Source organism: Peromyscus maniculatus, chromosome 7 (genome assembly GCF_049852395.1).
Source record: "Peromyscus maniculatus bairdii isolate BWxNUB_F1_BW_parent chromosome 7, HU_Pman_BW_mat_3.1, whole genome shotgun sequence".
Lineage (NCBI taxonomy): Eukaryota > Metazoa > Chordata > Mammalia > Rodentia > Cricetidae > Peromyscus > Peromyscus maniculatus.
In genome coordinates, this window is record NC_134858.1 from 77,167,635 (window position 1) to 77,188,310 (window position 20,676).

Genomic DNA, 20,676 nt, shown 5'->3' on the forward strand with positions numbered 1-20,676 from the left:
GTCCAGGGACTTGCTCCTGCTCCGCCGTGGTCCCACATGCCTAGCTCCAAACCCGTACTCGGAACTTACAGCTGGTTTGGGTTTTGATTTGAGTTTAGATGATTAGTCTTTCTAGATAGACTGTAGATAGACACCAGCTACTTACCACAGCCTGTAGGGACCACGTGGCCTGACCAGTAGGGGCCTGACTCAGCACCTCCTCTGTGACACTCCCGTGCGTTGACTCCCTCCGGCCACACCCGCAGCTCCTCCAGACTCATCCCACTTGCTGCCTTGTCCTTGATTTTTCATTCTCTCCTCCTCCTCAAAACTCAAGTTTCTAATCTTAGATCTTCCTCCCCACCCCGACCCTGCTTTTCCTTTCACTCCATTCTGTTTTGTTGATAGCACCTGTCTCTCTGTAGAGGGATTTTCTTTACTTGTTGATTTACTTGGCTTATCAACCATCTGCCTCTACAAGCGCAAGGATCCAGATTCTCTCGTTTGCTGGCGTCTCCTGCCCCCAGTGCTGCACCTTGGAGACACTTGGAGCAAAGGGATAGCTCAATCCGTGTCTGTTACAGAGTTCATGAGTTAACATTATGTATCCCCCACCTTTGATGCTCTCCTGTTGTTGGAAATACACTTCTTGCCTCACCGCATCCTCCCTTTGTGGACAGATTGAAAAACTGAAAACTGAGTCCGGGAGCCCAGCTGCGCAGCAGAGGTTACGCTCGAAGGAAAGAGCTCTGGATGCCAAAAGAATTCAGGACCTGGAGCGGCAGGTAAGTGTCAAAGAGGAACTTTTATTGAAGCACTTTTAATATATACAGACTGAATTATTCAGGAAATCCTTCAAGTGCCCGCAATGAAGTGTGTAACAGATTGCGTAACCCAGGGCTCACCCCTGCACAACATTAGGCTGATGCTCTCAGTCGGAAGACGGAGACCTGTTGATGAGAGATCTCTTTGCCTCTCAGCTCTAGGAAACTCTAGGAAGATGGAAGCAGACATTTGGGACATTGGGTATTGAGTTTTACTCCTGCTCCTTGGGAGACTGAGGCAGTAGGTTCACCCGAACCCAGGAATTCAGGGCAATCTTAGAAACATAGCAAAATGCTTTCGCTTCTTTTAAGATTAGCCCATATCCTGACCAAAAATAGGTGGGAAGGGAGCACAGGAAGAAAGATCCTAGAATCTGGAAAATTGTCTAACACTCGGGAAATGTTACAAAACAAACACAGTGCACAAAGAACGTTCAGTTTTCCGGCCCGCTGGCCATCAGCCTGAACCTTGCTCCCGACCGGGCATCACAAGCATTCACCTCAAGGTCGCTGTAGCAAGAAGACTTTATTACACTCTTCCTGTGGAACTTCTTAAGATGAGGAATCTTTTATTGAAGTAGTTTTGGAGGGATATAGACAATTTCCTTTTATTTTGAAAGCACCCTATGTAGCATTTCTATTCGTAACTAAATATTAAAGTATGATGTCTCTAGCCTTTGATGAGGGAACAGGACTTGTGTAATCACCTCCTGGTACTTAAACAGACGGCTATTATTTCATCACAAATCCAAGACTGTGAGGTCATCAAGGAGCTGAGTGGTTTTAGCAGGAAGGAAACTAAGTAAAAATTCAACTTTGTTACTTTCGCAGGACCTTTTCTGGTTCTAAGAGGTATGGCTTTGTAATTTGGTTCGAGGGCCAAGAGAAGCCCAGGACAAAAGTGTCTTGAAGAGGGAGAGATATTTTAAAGTGAGTGTAGTATGGTGTGGGATTGTGCTCGGATTGTCTTTGAGGCATGGAGTTTCCATTGCCCCGTGTAGAAACAGCTGTCCAGAGCTGGGAGAGGACAGAGACAAAGGAATAAGTCCATTAGATGGTCTCCTAAAGAGAGACCTTGTCCAACTGGATGTGTAGGAGTATGGAAATGGATGCTTAGCATGTGTGTGAGACCTCCAACGGTGGGGCTAGGGCGCTGGCTGGGTTATTAAAATGTTTGCTGTGCGAGCATAAAGAGGTGATGAGTTCAGGGGCTGGAGAGATGGCTCAGAGGTTAAGAGCACTGGCTGCTCTTCCAGAGGTCCTGAGTTCAATTCCCAACAACCACATGGTGGCTCACAACCATCTATAATGAGATCTGGTGCCCTCTTCTGGCATACAGGCATACACATAGGCAGAATACTGTATACATAATAAACAAATAAACCTTTAGTTCAATCCTTAGGGCCTCCAGAGACAGCTGGGCACGGTAGCATACAGCTGTCATCCCAGCAAAGGAGGGAGCAGAAACAGAAGAGCCCTGGGGTGTACTGGGCATCTCGCCAGTAAGCCCAGTCCACAAGCCCCAGACACCAGGGAAAACTCCTATAAAAACCTGCCTCCTGAGACTACCCCCGAGGAACAGTACTCCAGGCTGACAGGCTTGTGTCTGCCAGTGCAGCTGCATACCCACACTGTCTCCCCACCTCTCCTGTCCCCGGGTGGGGCTCCATGTTGGCCAGAAACACACTGTTTAAAAGTCCCACTCTTTGATTAAACATTTGTCGATTCTCCATCTTAGGGCATATCTTTGAAAATATTCTTTAATAATATTTTTAGTTAGGCTACTACATGTACATATCTGATATGCGTACTTATTCTGTCTCCTTGAGCCCTTTTGTAAAGAGTTTATGCCTGAACATCTGCTTTCTAGCCAGAGTATATCATGATATAGTTAGAATCATTTCAAGCCATGTTCTGAAATAGATCAGTTGTAAGTAAAGTGTATTTTCTAAATAGAACATAAGTAAGAATTAGGTTAATTGGATGTACTTTATAAGAAAAATTTACATTGTATCTATTCATGCTTTGAATGGACTATATCATAGTTTAACTGTCATGATATGACATTTTTAATATTAAAATAAATATATTAATTTAAAATACTTTTTTTTTTTTTTTTTTTTTTTTTTTTTTTTTTGGTTTTTCGAGACAGGGTTTCTCTGTGTAGCTTTGCGTCTTTCCTGGAACTCACTTGGTAGCCCAGGCTGGCCTCGAACTCACAGAGATCCGCCTGGCTCTGCCTCCCGAGTGCTGGAATTAAAGGCGTGCGCCACCACCGCCCGGCTCTTTTTTTTTTTTTTTTTTTTTGGTTAATTTAAAATACTTTAATCTAGTTCTCTTTTTAATACTTGTGGCACGTATATCTGCCCTAATTACTAATTCACTCAGATAACTAGGTTGTTAATACCAGAGGAAACAGATCTGAATGTTGTCCTGATAAAATACATTTCTAATATGTGACTGGATAGATCTCAGTTGATAGCATACCATGAGTGTAGGCCATTTAAAGAAACAGTAATGCTTTCTGCTGACTTTGCAGATGGTATGCCCTAAAATTTCTACTATGAGTTGTGTTGTCTGCTAATAGGATTTTGAGCTCCAGCAATTAGGAAAGTTAGTCTTTTTTTTTTTTTTAGACCAATTCCATACTAAAAGTCAGCATTTATCAATGTTCCCTGTATGCTGGTACTCTGCAAAGGCTTATCAAGAGGAAAGTGAGTTGATCCTCCTTGTGTGAATCCTGAGAGTTAATATTGTTGCTGTCTTTGTTTTACCCATAAAGCAAGAAATTTGGATTGAGGGGACCAAGGTCCTCTTGTGAGGAACCAGACATGACCCTAACCATTGTGCTGCATTGTGTCTCAGATATGTATTATTGCATGCTCATGGGCTAGGGAAGTGTTCAAACAGAGACTGTTGGGTTTAATGCATAGTTTATAGAATGTCATGGCCATTATACCATTTTAAAGCAGGTACAGGCGCCTGTAATACCAAGCTGTGGTTTCCATGCACTGGGGCACAGCACTCACTTACAGAAAAGTCTTAAATATGTCTTTGATTTTTAGATTGAGTGAAGTAGTCTTTTATGAAGACTTTAAGAAGGTCATTTTAGGAGAGAGAAAGATAGTTCTACAGTTCAGAGCACTTGCTGCTATTGCACAGGACCCAGGTTTGATTCCCAGCACCCATGTGTCAGCTTACCACAGTCTGTAACTCTAGTCCCAAGTTGATTCAATGCCATCTTCTGACCCTGTAGACAGTGCATGTAATGGTGCTCAGACAAAACACCCATATGTGTATTTTTTTTCCTTTTAAAGGGTAATGTTAAGTCTCCTTGGCAGGGAGGGCTGACGTCCTAGACAGGCAGGTTGCTTAGGCAGTTCTTTGTCTGTGGTAGTGTGTCGCCTGCTCTGTGCAGATCAGTACATGAAGTGGTCAGCAGGCAGAACAATAGCCCTGTACTCCAGACAGGCTACCACCAATAGAACGGAAAGGCTGAATGAAGGTGTGCTTTCAGTGATCTCTGTAAGTGGAACAGGTTCATTAGATGTTAGAAGGCGATCTTTTGAAATGACTACACTCCTGTGCCTTTGACTCAGGGTGGCGGATGTAAACATTCTCGACATGGATGGTGTAGCATAATCTAAGCTTAGATATTAAACTGCTTCTTCGTGTATATTTGTCAACTTACATATGTTTAACACGTTTTCATAGGTTAAAGAAATGGAAGGAATTCTGAAGAGAAGGTACCCCAACTCTTTACCTGCTTTGATACTGGCTGCCTCGGCCGCTGGTGATTCAGTAGACAGAAATACAGTGGAGTTTATGGAAAGAAGGATAAAAAAGTTAGAAGCTGACCTGGAGGGCAAAGACGAAGAAGCCAAGAAAAGCCTCCGCACCATGGAACAGCAGTTTCAGAAGATGAAGGTAGGTGCAGGGTAGCGGAGATGGATCAGGGGAGCAGGTCATTCCCAGCCCCCACTTGAACCAACAGCTCCGAGCATCCTTGCCCACCAGTGTGGTTCCACAGAAAAGAAATCTCGGTCCATCGTGTCTTCTTGAGCTCTGTCAGCAACTCCTTTCTATTACAGACAGAATAATCAAGCATAAGATATCCTTTTTTTAATTAATTGTTTTATTTATTTTATATCCAGGCCACAGTTTTCCTTCTCCTCCTAGTCCCTCCCTGCCACCCCCAGCCCTGTCTCCACCCCCCAATCCACCCCTTGAGTTCTGTTTAGGAAGGGGCAGGTCTCCTCCCATGGATATCAACAAAACATGGCATATCTAGTTGCAGTAAGACTAAGCACCTCCCCTTGTATTAAGGGTGAGCAAGGTAACCCAGTATGAGGAGTAGAGTCCCAAAAGCCAGTAAAAGAGTAGGAGACTACTCCTGTTCCCACTGTTAGGAGTCCCACGAGAGGACCAAGCTACACAACTGTAACATATATGCAGAGGGCCTAGGTCAGTACCATGCAGGCTCCCATTGGTTCAGTCTCTGTGAGCCGCTATGAGCCCAGGTTAGTTGATTCTGTGAGTTTTCTTGTGGTGTCCTTGACCCCTCTGCCTTCTACAATTCTTTCTCCCCCTCTTCCCTGAACTCCATGTAATGTTTGACAGTGGGTCTCTGCATCTATTTCCATCAGTTGCTGGATGAAGCCTCTCTGATGACAATTGGACTAGGCACCAATCTGGTCATAGGAGATGGCTAATTCAGGCTTGCGTATCTGCTATTGCTTTGAGTCTTATCTGGGGTCAACCTTGTAGATTCCTAGGAGATTCCCTTGCCTTAGGTTTTTACCTGACCCTGAAATGCCCACCACTTTTCAGTATCTTTCAGTACTCTCTCCCTCTGTCCCCTCCCCGCAACCTAATCACTCATGTTCTCATCCCCACCCTCCCTCAGTCCACTCACAAAATCTCTTCCATTTCCTATCCCCAGGGAGATCCAGGCATCCCCCCATGAACCCTCCTTGTTACCTTGTCTCTCTGGGTCTGTGGATTGTAGCCTGGTTATCCTTTATTTTACAGCTAATATCCACTTATGAGTGAGTACATGCCATGTTTGTTACCTCACTCAGGATGACTTTTTTCTAGTTTCAAACAGCTGAGTAATATTCCATTGTATTAATGTACCACATTTTCTTTATCCATTCCTTGGTTGAGGGACATCTAGGTTGTTTCCTATATCCATGGCAACTTAATTACAAATAAAGTTGCCATGGATATAGTTGAGCAGGTGTCCTTGTGATATGACTGAGCATCCTTTGGGTATATGCCCAAGAGTGGTATAGCTGGTTGGAACTAGAAAACTAGAAAAAAGTCATCCTGAGTGAGGATGGTAGATTGATTCCCAGTTTTCTGAGAAACTGCCGCACTGATTTCCAAAGTGGCAGTACAAGTTTGCACTCTTACCAGCAATGGAGGAGTGTTCCCCTTGCTCCACATCCTCTCAAGCATGAGCTGTAGCTTGTGTTTTTGATCTTAGCCATTCTGACAGGTATAAGATGGGATCTTGGAGTCATTTTGATTTGCAATTCTCTGATGGCTAAGGGTGTTAAACATCTTAAGTATTTATCGGCCATTTGCTATTCTTCTGTTGAGAATTCTCTGTTTAGATCTGTACTCCATTTTAAAATTGGATTATTTGGTTTGTTGATGTCTGGTTTCTTGAGTTCTTTATATATTTGGAAAATCAGCCCCCTGTCAGATATGGGGTTGGTGAAGATCTTTTCTCCTTCTGTAGGCTGCCATTTTGTCATATTTACAGTATCCTTTGCCTTACAGAAACTTTTCAATTTCATGAGGTCGCATTTCTTAATTGTCAATCTTAGTGCCTGTGCTATCAGTATTCTGTTCAGGAAGTGGTCTCCTGTGCCAGTGTGTTCAAGGCTATTATTACTCACTTTCTCTTCTATTAGGTTTAGTGTGGATTTATGTTGAGGTCTTTGATCCACTTGGACTTGGAGTTTTGTGCAGGGTGATAGATATGGGTCTATTTGCATTCTTCTACATGTTGACATCCAATTAGACCAGCACCATTTGTTGAAGATGCTTTATTTTTCCCATTGTATAATTTGGCTTCTTTGTCAAAAATCAGGTGTCCATGAGTGTGTGGCTTTACATCTGGGTCTTCAGTTCAATTCCATTAATCCACCTGTCTGTTTTTATGGCAATACCATGTAGTTTTTATTACTATAGCTCTGTAGTAAAGCTTGAAGTCAGGGATGGTGATACCTCCAGAAGTTCTTCTATTGTACAGGATTGTTTTAGCTATCCTGGGGTTTTTGTTTTTCCACATGAAATTGAGTATTGTTCTTTCAAGGTCTGTAAAGAATTGTGTTGAGATTTTACTGCGGATTGCATTGAATCTGTAGGTTGCTTTTGGTAAGATAGCCATGTTTATTATGTTAATCCTACTGATCCATGAGCATAGGAAATCTTTCCATTTTCTATCTTCTTCAGTATCTTTCTTCTAAGACTTAAAGTTCTGCACAAGATATCCTCACACACCCCTGTCAGTATTAGAGTCAGAGGAAATAAGTCAGGAAAAAAAGATTAAAACACCTCTGCTGTGTGTTCAGAAGCAAAGGGGAGAAGACACTGCCGTTGTGGAAATGTTTCCACTGAAGTTCATCTAGTCGTGGGTGTGGGTAAAGAGATGAGGCAGAGGCACCCACCTCGGAGGTGGGATGGGTCACTGAAGAGCATCCTTCCCCGGGAATTTAATTCCTGGATTTTCTATTCTTCTGTGGCACAGAAGTAAATCAAAACCTAAGTGCCAAAACAGACCAGGAATGAAACAGGTCGTGGCTAAGGCAGGTTTTCTACAAGTTCCGCTTTGTGAGAGTGCTGGCCCCCAGGGCTGTGGGGGCTTTGTGAGAGTGCCGCCCCCCAGGGCTGTGGGGTTCCGTCTTTAAAGGCTTTTAGTGCTGCTTTGCAAGCCTGTTGCATCCGGCTCTGATTAGTTCCTTCTTGATTTTTGGAAGTGTTCACTCCAGCTCCCTCAGGCTCCTCTTGCCCCAGCTGCACATCTCATATGCACATACCACCACCATCCCTCGTTAAGTGGTAGTTCTGGGGATAGACACAGGGCTTTGTATGTACTAGTCTGGTGCTCTACCCACTGAACTACAGCCCAGCCCCATGCACATGCATGTTTGTTGATACCCCGTGAACAATTTCTGTGTGATCACATCAGATACCCAGACTAGATACTTCATAACTATTTTAATCAATTAGCCACTAATTAAAATACTAGGAGGATCAAGTGTCATCTTACCACATGTACCTAGATACATACCTACTACCACACAAACATTCAACTAAATGATTATAATTATTGTGAACAGTTCACTGAACAAATCGGGACTCTCAAGTATGAACTCTAACCTACTACCCTGTTTCTGTGTATATAAACCTACCTACACTAATTTTCCTCCTCTTGCAATCCCCTACCCCCATTCCACTCCTGCCCTTCTTCCTTTCATTTCTGATTTTCAGTAGACACTGACATTCAACATATCCCGCTTCTGCTCCTGGGTAGCTCTGTATCTTCTTACCCCATGTTTACTCAGTCTTCAAGACCAAATGTAAATGTGACATCTCCATGCAGTCTCCGCACCTTCCTCGGTCTCCCGGTAGTCAGCGCGCCTCCGCCACTGTACTGTGTAGCTTTGCTCCAAGTGTCATAAGACTCGGCAGCTGTGTATTGCTTCCCTCCCCCAGACCACTATCTTTTGGAAATCACAGCTGAAGGTCATTAGAACCAAGCACGGTGCCTGGTATAAAGTTGTAGCTCGGTAAATACTCATAAATGAGCAAACATTGGTACCTGACTCCAAATAGAATAAACTGATTGTTCTTTATATTTCACGTTGCACTAAAGGTGCAGTATAAAAATTCTAAGCTGTTGCACTCCCTGTTTTGAAAAGGTATTGTTCTCAGGAGGTAGAAGCAAGAAGATGGATCACAGGTTCAAGGCCAGCAAGACCCTCTCTCAAAAAACAAAACAAATGGAAAACGTACTATTTCTCAGACACTTCAGTACCTCCAGTTGCTTTACACGTTTATACTCTGGGTATGACAGCTTGCATGGAGAAGCAGCATCACAGGCTAACATTAATTGAATTAGTTAACAGCATAAAGTACCAATACTATCTATCGCTTTTGTAAGCCTCAACTATTTTTTTCTTTTTGAGACAGGGCCTCAGGTATCTCAGGCTGGCCTTGAGCTCACTGTAACCCCAACAGATCTTAGACTCCTGACCCTCCTACCTCCTACCTTTTCAAGTTCCAGGGTTGCAGGCCAGTGCCGCTATGCACTGCTCTTAACCTTACTTTAAAATGCTAAGCACCTGAGGGCTGCATAGGCCCAGGTGTTATCTAATATATATGAATCGGTTTTTTTTTTTTTTTTTTTGGTTTTTCGAGACAGGGTTTCTCTTGTGTAGCTTTGCGCCTTTCCTGGAACTCACTTGGTAGCCCAGGCTGGCCTCGAACTCACAGAGATCCGCCTGCCTCTGCCTCCCGAGTGCTGGGATTAAAGGCGTGCGCCACCACCGCCCGGCAATGAATCGGTTTTTAAATGATGTAGTTACACCCTTCAGAGAATAAGCCTTCATTACATCTGATTTTCAAAGGAAGTTGAAGACATAAGACTATGTGAGTGTTTGGACAGAGGACACTCGAGAGCTTCCTGTAAGTAATGACGTGTTTAACGGAGCTTTGATAGGACCTGAATTCTTTCCTCAGATCCAGTACGAGCAGCGGCTGGAGGAGCAGGAGCAGCTGCTTGCCCACAGACTGAAGGAAGCGCCACAGAACCAGCGCAACAGCTCATCCAGGCTTAAGGCCCTTGAGACAGAACTTGGGGAGGTAAAGGAAGCCCATCAGGTCACCGTAAGAAAGCTGGAAGCAGAAATCGATGTGCTTAAGCATCAAAATGCCGAGTTAGAACACAAGAAGAATGGCAAGGAGGATGAGGACCTCCAGTCCATAGAATTCCAGGTAGAGCAGGCGCATGCGAAAGCAAAGCTGGCGAGACTCAACGAGGAACTGGCCGCCAAAGGGAGAGAGATCCAAGACCTTTCGAAAACCGTGGAGAGGCTCCAGAAGGAGCGGAGGATGATGCTGTCCAGGCAGAGCCCCAGGAGCAGGGAGGAAACGTCCGCCAAAAGGCCAAAGAAAGAAGTTCTGAACCCACATAGAGGGAATGCAAATTCCTTCCCTGGAACCCTAGATGCCAAACTGTACCACCCACACACCTTTACTGACTCTGATGTTTCAGAGGTTTTACAAGAAAACTACAGATTGAAAACCGAACTAGAGGGATTGGTCTTAGAGAGAGATAAGCTGAAGATGGACTCGGAAGCAGCAGTGTACCAATTTGAAAACTCCATGAGAAGGTGAGAGGTTGAACTGTCCCTCAGTACATGGGAACACAGCTTTTTTAATTATAAGGCATATTTTCTCTATAATGACTTGGAAACACATTCATAACAACATTTTAAGAAACTGTAGTTGATTGATTGTGAGAATGCTGGCCTAGCGTACATAGAACCCTGAGTTTGATCCCCCACCACCACAGAAACAGGGTGTTCAGTGCCTAACGCACAACACTTGGTAGAAGCTGGAGAATCAGAAATCCAAAGTCATTCTTGACTACATAGCAAGTTAGAGGCCAGCTTGGGATATATGTGACTTGCCTTAAAAAATAATATTTATTATATTATGTGTATGTCATGGTAGTAGTATGTGAAGATAGAAGATTTTCAGTGTAGGATTCTCTACCTGATGAAACACCAGATTCTGATGAGCTGAAACCTTCATGCCAATGTCTTTGGGGTGGCGGGCAAGTTTCTTCTTCACTCATAAACGAGTTCTTCCCCCGCAGGCTCCCATGCCTGTCCATGATTGCTAACTATTATTTCCAACTGCCAGTCAGTCTTACCTCCATTACTGCCTGACTTTGTTGTCTGTAGGATACTGCCTATAAATGTTCCCACCTGTACCACCCTCCTTTCTGTACTAAAAAGTCCATCATACTTTCCCGCCCCATCTTCATTTCTTTCTCTCCCAGTCATCTTGCTTTTAAAATATATATATATATATATATTCTTGAAATGCTGTCATAGTCATCTGGTCACTGTGTCCTTCAATAACTCCCCACTTCCTTTAATATCAACACCAAATTTCTCTGCTTGGCATTTCAAATCCCATAGGCACTCTCATATCCTCTCTGCGCCTAACTTGCCCTGTTACTTTGTGCCTCTTGCTCGGTTGTTTGAAGTTCTGCTTCTTCCACAGAACGCTTCTTGGCACATCTCAGAAAATCGCCTGCTCCCACCCACAACTCCTACAGAAGCATTAGTTATCCCCAGCCTTGTAGCTCCCAAAGAACAGAGAGAAGATTGCACTGCCCTTGCATGCCTATGCCTAACAACTACCTGGTTTTGCTCAGCAGGATGAGCATGGGGGGGTAGCACCTACAATGCTTATTTTATTGATTGATTGACAGCAGTGTTAGCACCTAAGTCAACATGGCAGCACCATATTGAAACCTGTTTCTCCAGTGCTGGAGAATATAGCTTCAGATGGAGGAGAGTGGAAGGCTCAAATTTTAAACTCCATTTGTGCTTAACTTGACCTCAGGCTAGACTGTTTATAGATTTGCATCCTTGGTGTGACCTCTGTGTGTCACTTTTCTAAACCCATTACTCTTACAAAACGTAGAGGATGCTAGCCTGTGAGTGACTGGAGGAGCTCAGAACATGCGTTGAACACACCTCACTGGCAGCCAGTAGTAATCCCAATGCCCTTTCCTGCCTTCTCTTCCAGGCCTTGAGTAGTGTTTGGGCTCCCTGAGTTAGAGGTGTGAGAGCCACTCTACACGTTATCTTGTGTTTGTTCCACAGGGTCAAGGACGACACTGCGGCACACATCGCGTCCCTCAAAGAGTCTCATCAGAGGGAAATAGAGAAACTCCTTTGCCAGAATGCAGTAGAAAACTCCTCTTCCAAAGTAGCTGAACTGACTCGAAAAATCACAACTCAAGAGGTAGTTGGCCCTTCTTGGACGTTAATAGTGTGTTTTTAAGACTACTGCTAGAACATGATTTAATTTGGAAATGTTTAAAATTTATTTTTTCAGGTTGATGATACAAATGGAAAATAATTATTGACTTAATTTTATACATATAGTGGAGATACCATTACCATATTTTTAACATTTTACCTTAAAGTTACACCCTATAAATAAGTGTCTCTACAGACTCGGCCCTACATTTCCCAGATCTTCCTCTCCATAGGGCTGTCTCAGTATGCTGAGGTATATGTCTAGCTGAGTAGGACCTTATCACTTGAACATGCATGTTGACCTTCCTCCCTGCACCCCAAGTCCCAAATGACAAGTGGCTGTCCTCACACATTCTTCCTCTTGTTACCTTTCATCATGGAACAAATAACAGCTCCAGTGACTGAGGCACTAGAGATAAAGAAATGAACAGAGACATACAGCTCCAGCCCATGGGAAGCACAGCCTTCCAACAGCTGTGGTGGGGGATGCTGACAACCCATCAGCATCTCCTCCTTGGCTAAGGCTAACAGGTACATCATCTACTCAGACTATCTGAAAAGAGCTGCCCTGTGGCCGTTTTCTGTACTATTAGGATGAAAACAGAACTTTTTTTTAAAAACAGGAAACATAAGCAGTAGTGAATGAGGCTGTTTGTTTTGCTCCTCATCCTTCCTGGAGGTTTTTATTTTCATAAGACAAGCTTAATGGGAGGCTTCAAGAAGTTACTGCCATCTCTCCCACCTGTAACCACTTCCCACCATTATAATTACAAACAAATTCTTCATTGGAGAAATTTAAACAGGGACAGGTTATTGAGTATTTTTAAGTCATTGTAAATTACCAGATGTAAAAATGTTGTTACACCTTTTAAGAAATGCCCTATTACAAGTGCGTGTTGGTGTTGAAGCACTCGGGAGATGAAATGTAAGGAAGTCGGGACAGTTCTCATAATGCAGTAAGAAGTATTTTAAATGCTTTTCTAAAGTATTCTTCAAAGTATCACCCAATGTAGCCCTGCAGATCCTGGCCAGGTGTCAGAGGCAGCTGCCATTGCACCCAAATGATTTGCAGGGATAGTCTGGGACAGTGAGAGAGAGAGCAGTGTTGACTTAATACCACAGTAACACAGATAACGTGTTTCCCTGAGATGATAAATGTAGTAGAATTCCATGGAAGTCAGTTGCTGCCTGCTCTTTAGAACAACAGTGAAGGTGTAGTGTCACAGAGTAGAGAGCTAGGCATTCCACACGTTCTTAGAATGTCTGATGGAAAGCTGTTCATGGATTCCAATCCTTTGTCTAAAATTATGACCTGACATTTTTAGTTCAGAGATTATGACTATTATCTTTATTTAATAATCTAACATCCTTCTTAATCACAAAGTATGAAGATAATACTATCCACTTCCAAACTTACACTTGACTGAGGTTTGCTTCTAAAGGCTTGCTTCAGTCTTGAGCTGGCTTATATTAACTACACAGTATTCAAGGGGGAGCCTTATGAACCAAATCCTCCCAACCCTGCTCAGCTTCCAAGATCAGACAAGGTCGTGCGCATTCCGGGATGTGTGGCAGTAGACTAACCCTACTTGTCCTATTTCTCTAGGTACTTATAAAACATTTCCAAGGTCAAGTTAATGAGCTGCAGGGTAAACAAGAATCCCTTGCACTTTCTCAAGTTCGAGAAGAAATCCTACAGAAACAGGTAAGAAATAACCAAAATATTGGACTAAATAAGTTTTTTTTAGGGATTTCAATTATATTAATATATGTATAAATTGTTTTTTCAAACAAATCCACACACTAACATAACCTAGAAGTCTGTTAGTGTAGAAAAATCATTAGTAACTTAGTCTGCTTTCTAAAAGTAATCAGTCTAGATATGAAAACCCAAGTCTGTTTTAAGGTGACTTATACAATCAACCTTCATGCATCTTTAACTAGGAAGTCTTGTAGCTTAACTTGTTTATAGTACAGGCTTCCCAAGCATGACTGCTAAAGAGGCAGCCCCCTCAAATCCAAAGTTCCTTCCCCAGTGGCTGAAGACCTGTTACTGCACACTTGGTGAAAATGGTATTTCTGGAGACATTGTTTCCAGTCACTGTGGAATGTAGGTGGACTCCAGCTGGACCTGGAGATGCAGGCACAGCTATTCCTGGGTGCGACTTACAACCAAGCAACAAAGACAGAGAAGCCAAAGGCCCCTAATGGACCCGAAGCCAGCAGAGAGAGGCGACACTGCTTGGTGGTCTACCCCAGGCCCTCTTGTAGGTGGAAATTTCCCTGGTTCTGGCTTGCCCAGCAGTCCAGATGAATGGTCCCGCAGCTACTTATAAAATAATCACTCAGAGGCTTATATTAATTACACACTGTGTGGCCTATGGCTTCAGCTTCTTGCTAGCTGGCTCTTTCATCTTAAATTAACCCATTTCTATAAATCTCTATGTTGCCACATGGCTGTGGGATTACTGGTCTGCTTTTGACCATGGCGTTACCGGTCTGCAGGCATCTTGTTGCTCCTTCAGCAGTGGCTGGCGTCTCCCCTGACTCCGCCCTTCTTCTCTCTGTATCTCTGTTTAGATTTCCCACCTGGCTGTAAGCTTTCTTGCCATAGGCCAAAACAGCTTTATTTATTATCTTTAAATCAGAAACTAAAGAGAGGCCAAAGGGTCATTGCATGGTGATTTACCAGAAGACACAACAGTTATAAAGGTATAGGTACTCAGCACAGTACTGCCGAAGTCCATAAAGCCAAAGGGACAGACTCCAATGCTGACAAGTCATGTAGTCAGGAGACCAGCAAGAAAACATGAACTGAAACACTATGGGGCAAAGTCATTTCATCCAACATCAGAAAGAACATTCTCCAAGGTAAGTCATGCATTAGGCCACAAGTCAAGTCTCAGTATTTTCAAAAATTATAATCTTATTATATAGCCTTAGACCACAGATAAAACTGCATGTCAACAAAAATACGTAAAATGTGGAAAATGAACAGCCTTCTCTCAGATGACACATTGTAAAGTGGAGACGTTAAAGAGAAATTGAAGACTCGCTCTGGAAACATGACGTGAAAGGACAACATGCAATTCTGTAGCCGCAGCAAGAGCACTGAGAGCTTGTCTAGGGCAAATGTTCACGTCAGAGAGAAAGCGTGCAGAACCAAGACGAAAGATTCCTAAAGTGCTTTTTGACAGAACACAAAACTGACAAACCTTTCATTAGACTTGACAAGAAAAAAAATCAAAGACCAAAAGGGAGAGATCTTACTGATCTGACCCAGTTCTAAAGGACCATAAGGAAGTGGCTGTGCATCATTATATGAAACTGGTAGGCCCAAAAGAAATGGATAAGATCCCACATGCAAACACACCAAAAGCGAGTCAAGAAGTATGGAATGTAAGAAGAACAACAAAGAGTAATACAGGCGGGACAGTAATTTAGTCTGCTGCCTAAAACCGAGAACCCAGTGACCCAGGTTTCTACAAAAGGTTTATTTTAAAAATTCTTCCAGTTCCTTTTCAAATAATCCAAGAAACTGAAGTGAAGAGAACTCTGCCAGCCTTGTTGTGAAGCCATTACTGTGATACCCAAACCACACGACACAATATGGGAACTGCAGGCCTGTGTCTGCACTGAGTGTAGATGCAGAAACTGTCAAGGAAATGCTGGCAGCTGAATTCAAGAGCACATCACAGTGCTCAGACACGGTGATCACAGTGCTCAGACACTGCAGTGCTCAGACACTGTGATCGCAGTGCTCAGACACTGCAGTGCTCATACACGGTGATCACAGTGCTCAGACACTGCAGTGCTCATACACGGTGATCACAGTGCTCAGACACTGCAGTGCTCAGACACGGTGATCACAGTGCTCAGACACTGCAGTGCTCAGACACTGCAGTGCTCATACACGGTGATCACAGTGCTCAGACACTGCAGTGCTCATACACTGATCACAGTGCTCAGACACTGCAGTGCTCATACAATGTGATCACAGTGCTCAGAAACTGCAGTGCTCACACTGTGATCACAGTGCTCAGACACTGCAGTGCTCAGACACTGTGATCGCAGTGCTCAGACACTGCAGTGCTCATACACTGTGATCGCAGTGCTCGGACACTGCAGTGCTCAGACACAGTGATCACAGTGCTCAGACACTGCAGTGCTCATACACTGATCGCAGTGCTCAGATACTGCAGTGCTCAGACACAGTGATCACAGTGCTCAGACACTGCAGTGCTCAGACACTGATTGCCGTGCTTAGACACTGCAGTGCTCACACATATGGTGATCACAGTGCTCAGACACTGCAGTGCTCAGACACGGTGATCACAGTGCTCAGACACTGCAGTGCTCAGACGCAATGATCAGCTGAAGCTCCGGCCAGAGATGCAAGAATGGTTAGGCTTGATACAAAACAGTAAGCATGGTCAAACACCCCTAGGATGAAAGTTTTCCTCTAAAGTCTGGAACAGCAACAAAAGGACAGCCACTGTCACCGCTGTTACTTAGTAATATAATCTTGGCAAAAGAAACTGAAGGCATCCAGCTTGAAAAGGAAGAGGCAGATGATCTCTGTTCGCAAATGATATGGCATTGTGTATTGAAAGCCCTACATTCTCCATTTTAAAAAAACTGTTAAGTGATTTTAAACAAATTCAGAAAAATCGCAGGACCCAGAAATCAGCATACAGGGACTGGAGGGACGGCTCTTTACTTAAGAGCACTGGCTGCTCTTCCAGACCTGAGTTCAAATCCCAGCACCCACATGGTGGCACACAACCATTTGTGACTCCACCTTCAGTGACAGGATCTGGACAAAACACCCACTTACTGTATTAAAATAACTATTAACAATTAAGATAACTGAGGCTTCTATTGATACTATTTTATACCTGCTGAGCATGGAGTTATACTATATTATTTTATATTAATATTAGATGTTAGAAATTAGAAGCTATAAAATCAGCTGTAGCCCCACTGCCCCAAAATATATTTTGCTACACCTTTTTCTGTCCACACAGGGGTGCAAACAGTGTGGAGGTGCAGTCCTTTGTGTGTGTCTATGTGCATGACTTTTAAAGGTTTAAAAGTCTTTTTTCACCTGAGAATATATTGAAATAGATTTTTCTGTCAGTGTATAGCTCCATTAGCTATTTCTTACACCATTTATTTAACAAGATTGACAATAGTAGAAACAAGTATATATTATTTGGTCTGAATGGACAGTGCTAAGTACATGGATTAGTTTATTTGATTCTAATCATAACCAAGGAGTGGGTACTGTTTTTCCCATTATAAAGGTCAAATTTATACCAAGAAAATGAAATAACTTTACCATTGTGACCAGCCAGCATACAGGAAGAAATGCTAACAATGGACCCATCAGTAGCAGAAAAATCTAGGTTCTAGAAATACTAAGGACAAAGTAGTCAGGAAAATCCAGCTCTTGTGGCCCTTACATTCTGTGGAATCACACAGTAAACAAGTGTAATAAGCTGAGGCTGGTATCTAGAAAGTTCTTAGCACTAACTCACTGAGGTTTGTCCGTTAAAAGTTCTCCTTGAAGACTCAAGCCAGTGGCATCTGCCTTAGGAGTCCTGCCACCCACCCCTTGGTCCTCCCCACCCTACAGATCCTTGGCGGTGTTAGAATTCTCATTGACTCGTTGGCTCCAAAAGACCGGGAATGCGCTACAGGTGTTGCACAAGACAGCAGTGACTTAGAATGACAGAATCATTTTCCAGCCATGAAAAGTTTATGAGGAGCTGGTGATGTAGCCCAGAGCTACACTATACATTGTATACATGAAAACTGACTCATTCTTCAGGACTCACTTGCAAAAATAAGTTTCCAGAAATTGAAATGTTTGACCATCCATTGTGTATATGATCCCAGAACTCAGGAGGCAGAGCCAGGCGGATCTCTGTGAGTTCGAGGCCAGCCTGGTCTACAGAATGAGATCCAGAACAGGCACCAAAACTACACAGAGAAACCCTGTGTCGGAAAAAATAAAGAAAGAAAGAAAGAAAAAAAAGTGTAGGGGCCATCAGAGACTTACAAATAAAAACTGAGTTCTTCCTATCACTGAACACTGCAGTGCTGCATGACTGAGCTGGACTCCTGATCCTAAAAACAGTCACTAACACCTGGAAGCCGAAGAAAGCGCCCAGCTCATTTGTACCCCGTTAACAGTCATGGGAGAAGGTAGTCCAGACATCTGGAACCAATCAGAATGTGGGTCAGCTCAGATAGAATGACACTTTATTTTTTGGACGTGAGAGTGGCAGCTATTAATTTCTAGATGAATCCAAGGTGCCACTTGAGAAATTTTATTACAAATATTCTTGATTTTCAAGATTATCTCTTTGAGAACAATGGTTTCCTTGTGATTGTGACGTTTCCATTCCTACTTCAATTGCAGATTACAAAACTCTTGGAAGAATTGAAAGAAGCCAAAGAAAACCACACACCAGAGATGAAACACTTCATGGGCTTAGAGAGGAAGATCAAGCAGATGGAGATGAGGCATAAGCAGAGGGAACAGGAACTCCAACAGGTGAAAAGGCAGGGGTGTGTGCAGCCAGCAGGTGAAAAGGCAGGGGTGTGTGCAGCCAGCAGGTGAAAAGCAGGGGTGTGTGCAGACAGCAGGTGAAAAGGCAGGGGTGTGTGCAGCCAGCAGGTAAAAAAAGCAGGGGTGTGTGCAGCCAGCAGGTAAAAAAAGCAGGGGTGTGTGCAGCCAGCAGGTAAAAAAAGCAGGGGTGTGTGCAGCCAGCAGGTGAAAAAGCAGGGGTGTGTGCAGCCAGCAGGTAAGAAAAGCAGGGGTGTGTGCAGCCAGCAGGTAAGAAAAGCAGGGGTGTGTACAGCCTGCAGGGGAAAAAAAGCAGGGGTGTGTGCAGCCAGCAGGTGAAAAAGCAGGGGTGTGTGCAGCCAGCAGGTGAAAAAGCAGGGGTGTGTGCAGCCTGCAGGTGAAAAGCAGGGGTGTGTGCAGCCAGCAGGTGAAAAAGCAGGGGTGTGTGCAGCCTGCAGGTGAAAAAGCAGGGGTGTGTGCAGCCTGCAGGTGAACAGGCAGGGGTGTGTGCGTTACTGCGCGCTTTACTAAGCCCCTTCCCTTGCTGTGACTTTTGCACTTCTACCAAACGCTTCAAGCGTTCCCATTATCGCTTATTTGTGTTGTATGTCTGCATGTGTGTCTGCACCCCAGAAAAGACATCAGACCCCACGGGACTACAGTTCTAGATGATCGTGAGCTGCCATGTGGGTGCTGGGCATTGAACTCAGGACCCCTTGAAGAGCAGACACTGTTCTTAACCACTGAGTCACCTCTCCAGCAACCCCACCCCCTTCGTTGTCTTTTTAATTCCTTAAAAGTATAGCTTTGCAGAAAAAGTACGACTTAAAGCCTCAGATACTTTAATATTGACTTGCCTTATATTTTGAGAGAGAAAACTTAAAGCACTGATGGGTACCTAATAAGTTTTACATTTATTACCCTGGGAACAATTTTTCATATTCAATCACTTCACATGTCTATAGAATTTTGGTTGGAAGATGGTCATGGATTCATTACGTACCTAGCACTGGGGCAGGCTTACTGCATTCACCGACAGAGAATGTGATGTTTTCGGCCTTGATGCCCATGCTCAGCTTTACCCTACAGCGGTTGGCCGACTCCAGCTGCCATGACTGAAGTCTCCTGGATTAGACTGTTGTAAAGCCTGGCTGATTTGTTTTCTAATGAGGCTGCCTTCCTGGTTTGCAAGCTGCATTCTTGAGTGACCTCTACTTGAGGCAAGAAAGCCCTTCGATGTGTGTCTCTTCTTATGAGGACACTAATCCTATCAGCTCAGGGCCCCATCAGTACAACCCGATTTAACCTTATTTCCTCAATCCAATACAGCCACACCAAGGATCAGAGCTACAGCATGTGGTTTTGGGGGGTGATGAGACATTCAATCCATAAAAGATAGTGAGAAATTTACATAAACCTTTGAAGACAACAAAAAAAATTAACCTTTACTAAGGTTGATCTGAGTTCCCCCCAAGAAGCCCTGGGTGTACCTTCAGTGTACCTGTCCCGTTCTTTAAAACTGTCCGTGTTCCTCGTTTCCACTATGAATTGGAATAATACTGTGAAATGTTCGTGTTTTCAGATAATACAGCAAACACGGCAAGTAGTGGAGAGTGAGCAAAACAGGGAGGTCGAGAAGTGGAAGAGGCTGGCCCAGTTGAAGAACCGGGAGCTGGACAAGTTCCGCACGGAGCTCGACTCCATGCTGGACGTTCTGCGGGAGCTGCACCGGCAGGGCGTGGTTGTGCCCGTCGTCCCTCTGGGGGATGAAGTAAACACGGCCGAGTTTTAGTCGCAGCTGGGATCCGAGTGACCCCATGGGAAGACGGATGAAAATGAGCCACTGTCGGGGCAGCTTTTGAAAAAACGAGGCTCCGCTAGACAGGCGTGTGTGACGGCCAGAGCAGCAATGCTAGTCAGAATAAACTGCCCCGAACCGACAAGGGAAAGAACATTTGTCAGTCACGGTGTGGTTTACTGGAAACGGTTAACTAATCACATTGGAGATGACTCCACGAGCAGGTCCCATCATGTGGGAAGACCACAACTGGCAAGGTTTATTGCCGAAGGGCTCGCTCCCAGGCCACAGCGGAGGGAGAGCGGGGCTTGTCCTCAGCCACATTCCATAGATTAAAGGTGTGCTTTTCATTATCCGTAGGACAGGAGAGCGGCTCTTTCTCGTGAAATGGGTGGAGGAAAGTGAGCTGCACGCGGGGACAGTCTC

The 20,676-nt window shown here is 44.0% G+C and overlaps 1 protein-coding gene across 1 annotated transcript in view; it reads left to right on the forward strand.

The window, feature by feature from the left end:
* Window positions 1–20,406, forward strand: part of Cep162 (centrosomal protein 162) — a 68,670-nt gene extending 48,264 nt beyond the window's left edge. Inside the window, exons 21-27 of the mRNA XM_006983709.4 lie at window positions 660–764; window positions 4,518–4,730; window positions 9,558–10,210; window positions 11,720–11,861; window positions 13,485–13,583; window positions 18,306–18,440; window positions 20,035–20,406. Coding sequence (XP_006983771.1) covers window positions 660–764; window positions 4,518–4,730; window positions 9,558–10,210; window positions 11,720–11,861; window positions 13,485–13,583; window positions 18,306–18,440; window positions 20,035–20,244 — 1,557 coding nt within the window. The 3' untranslated portion in view covers window positions 20,245–20,406. The remainder of the gene's footprint in view (window positions 1–659; window positions 765–4,517; window positions 4,731–9,557; window positions 10,211–11,719; window positions 11,862–13,484; window positions 13,584–18,305; window positions 18,441–20,034) is intronic.
* Window positions 20,407–20,676: the final 270 nt, after the last annotated feature.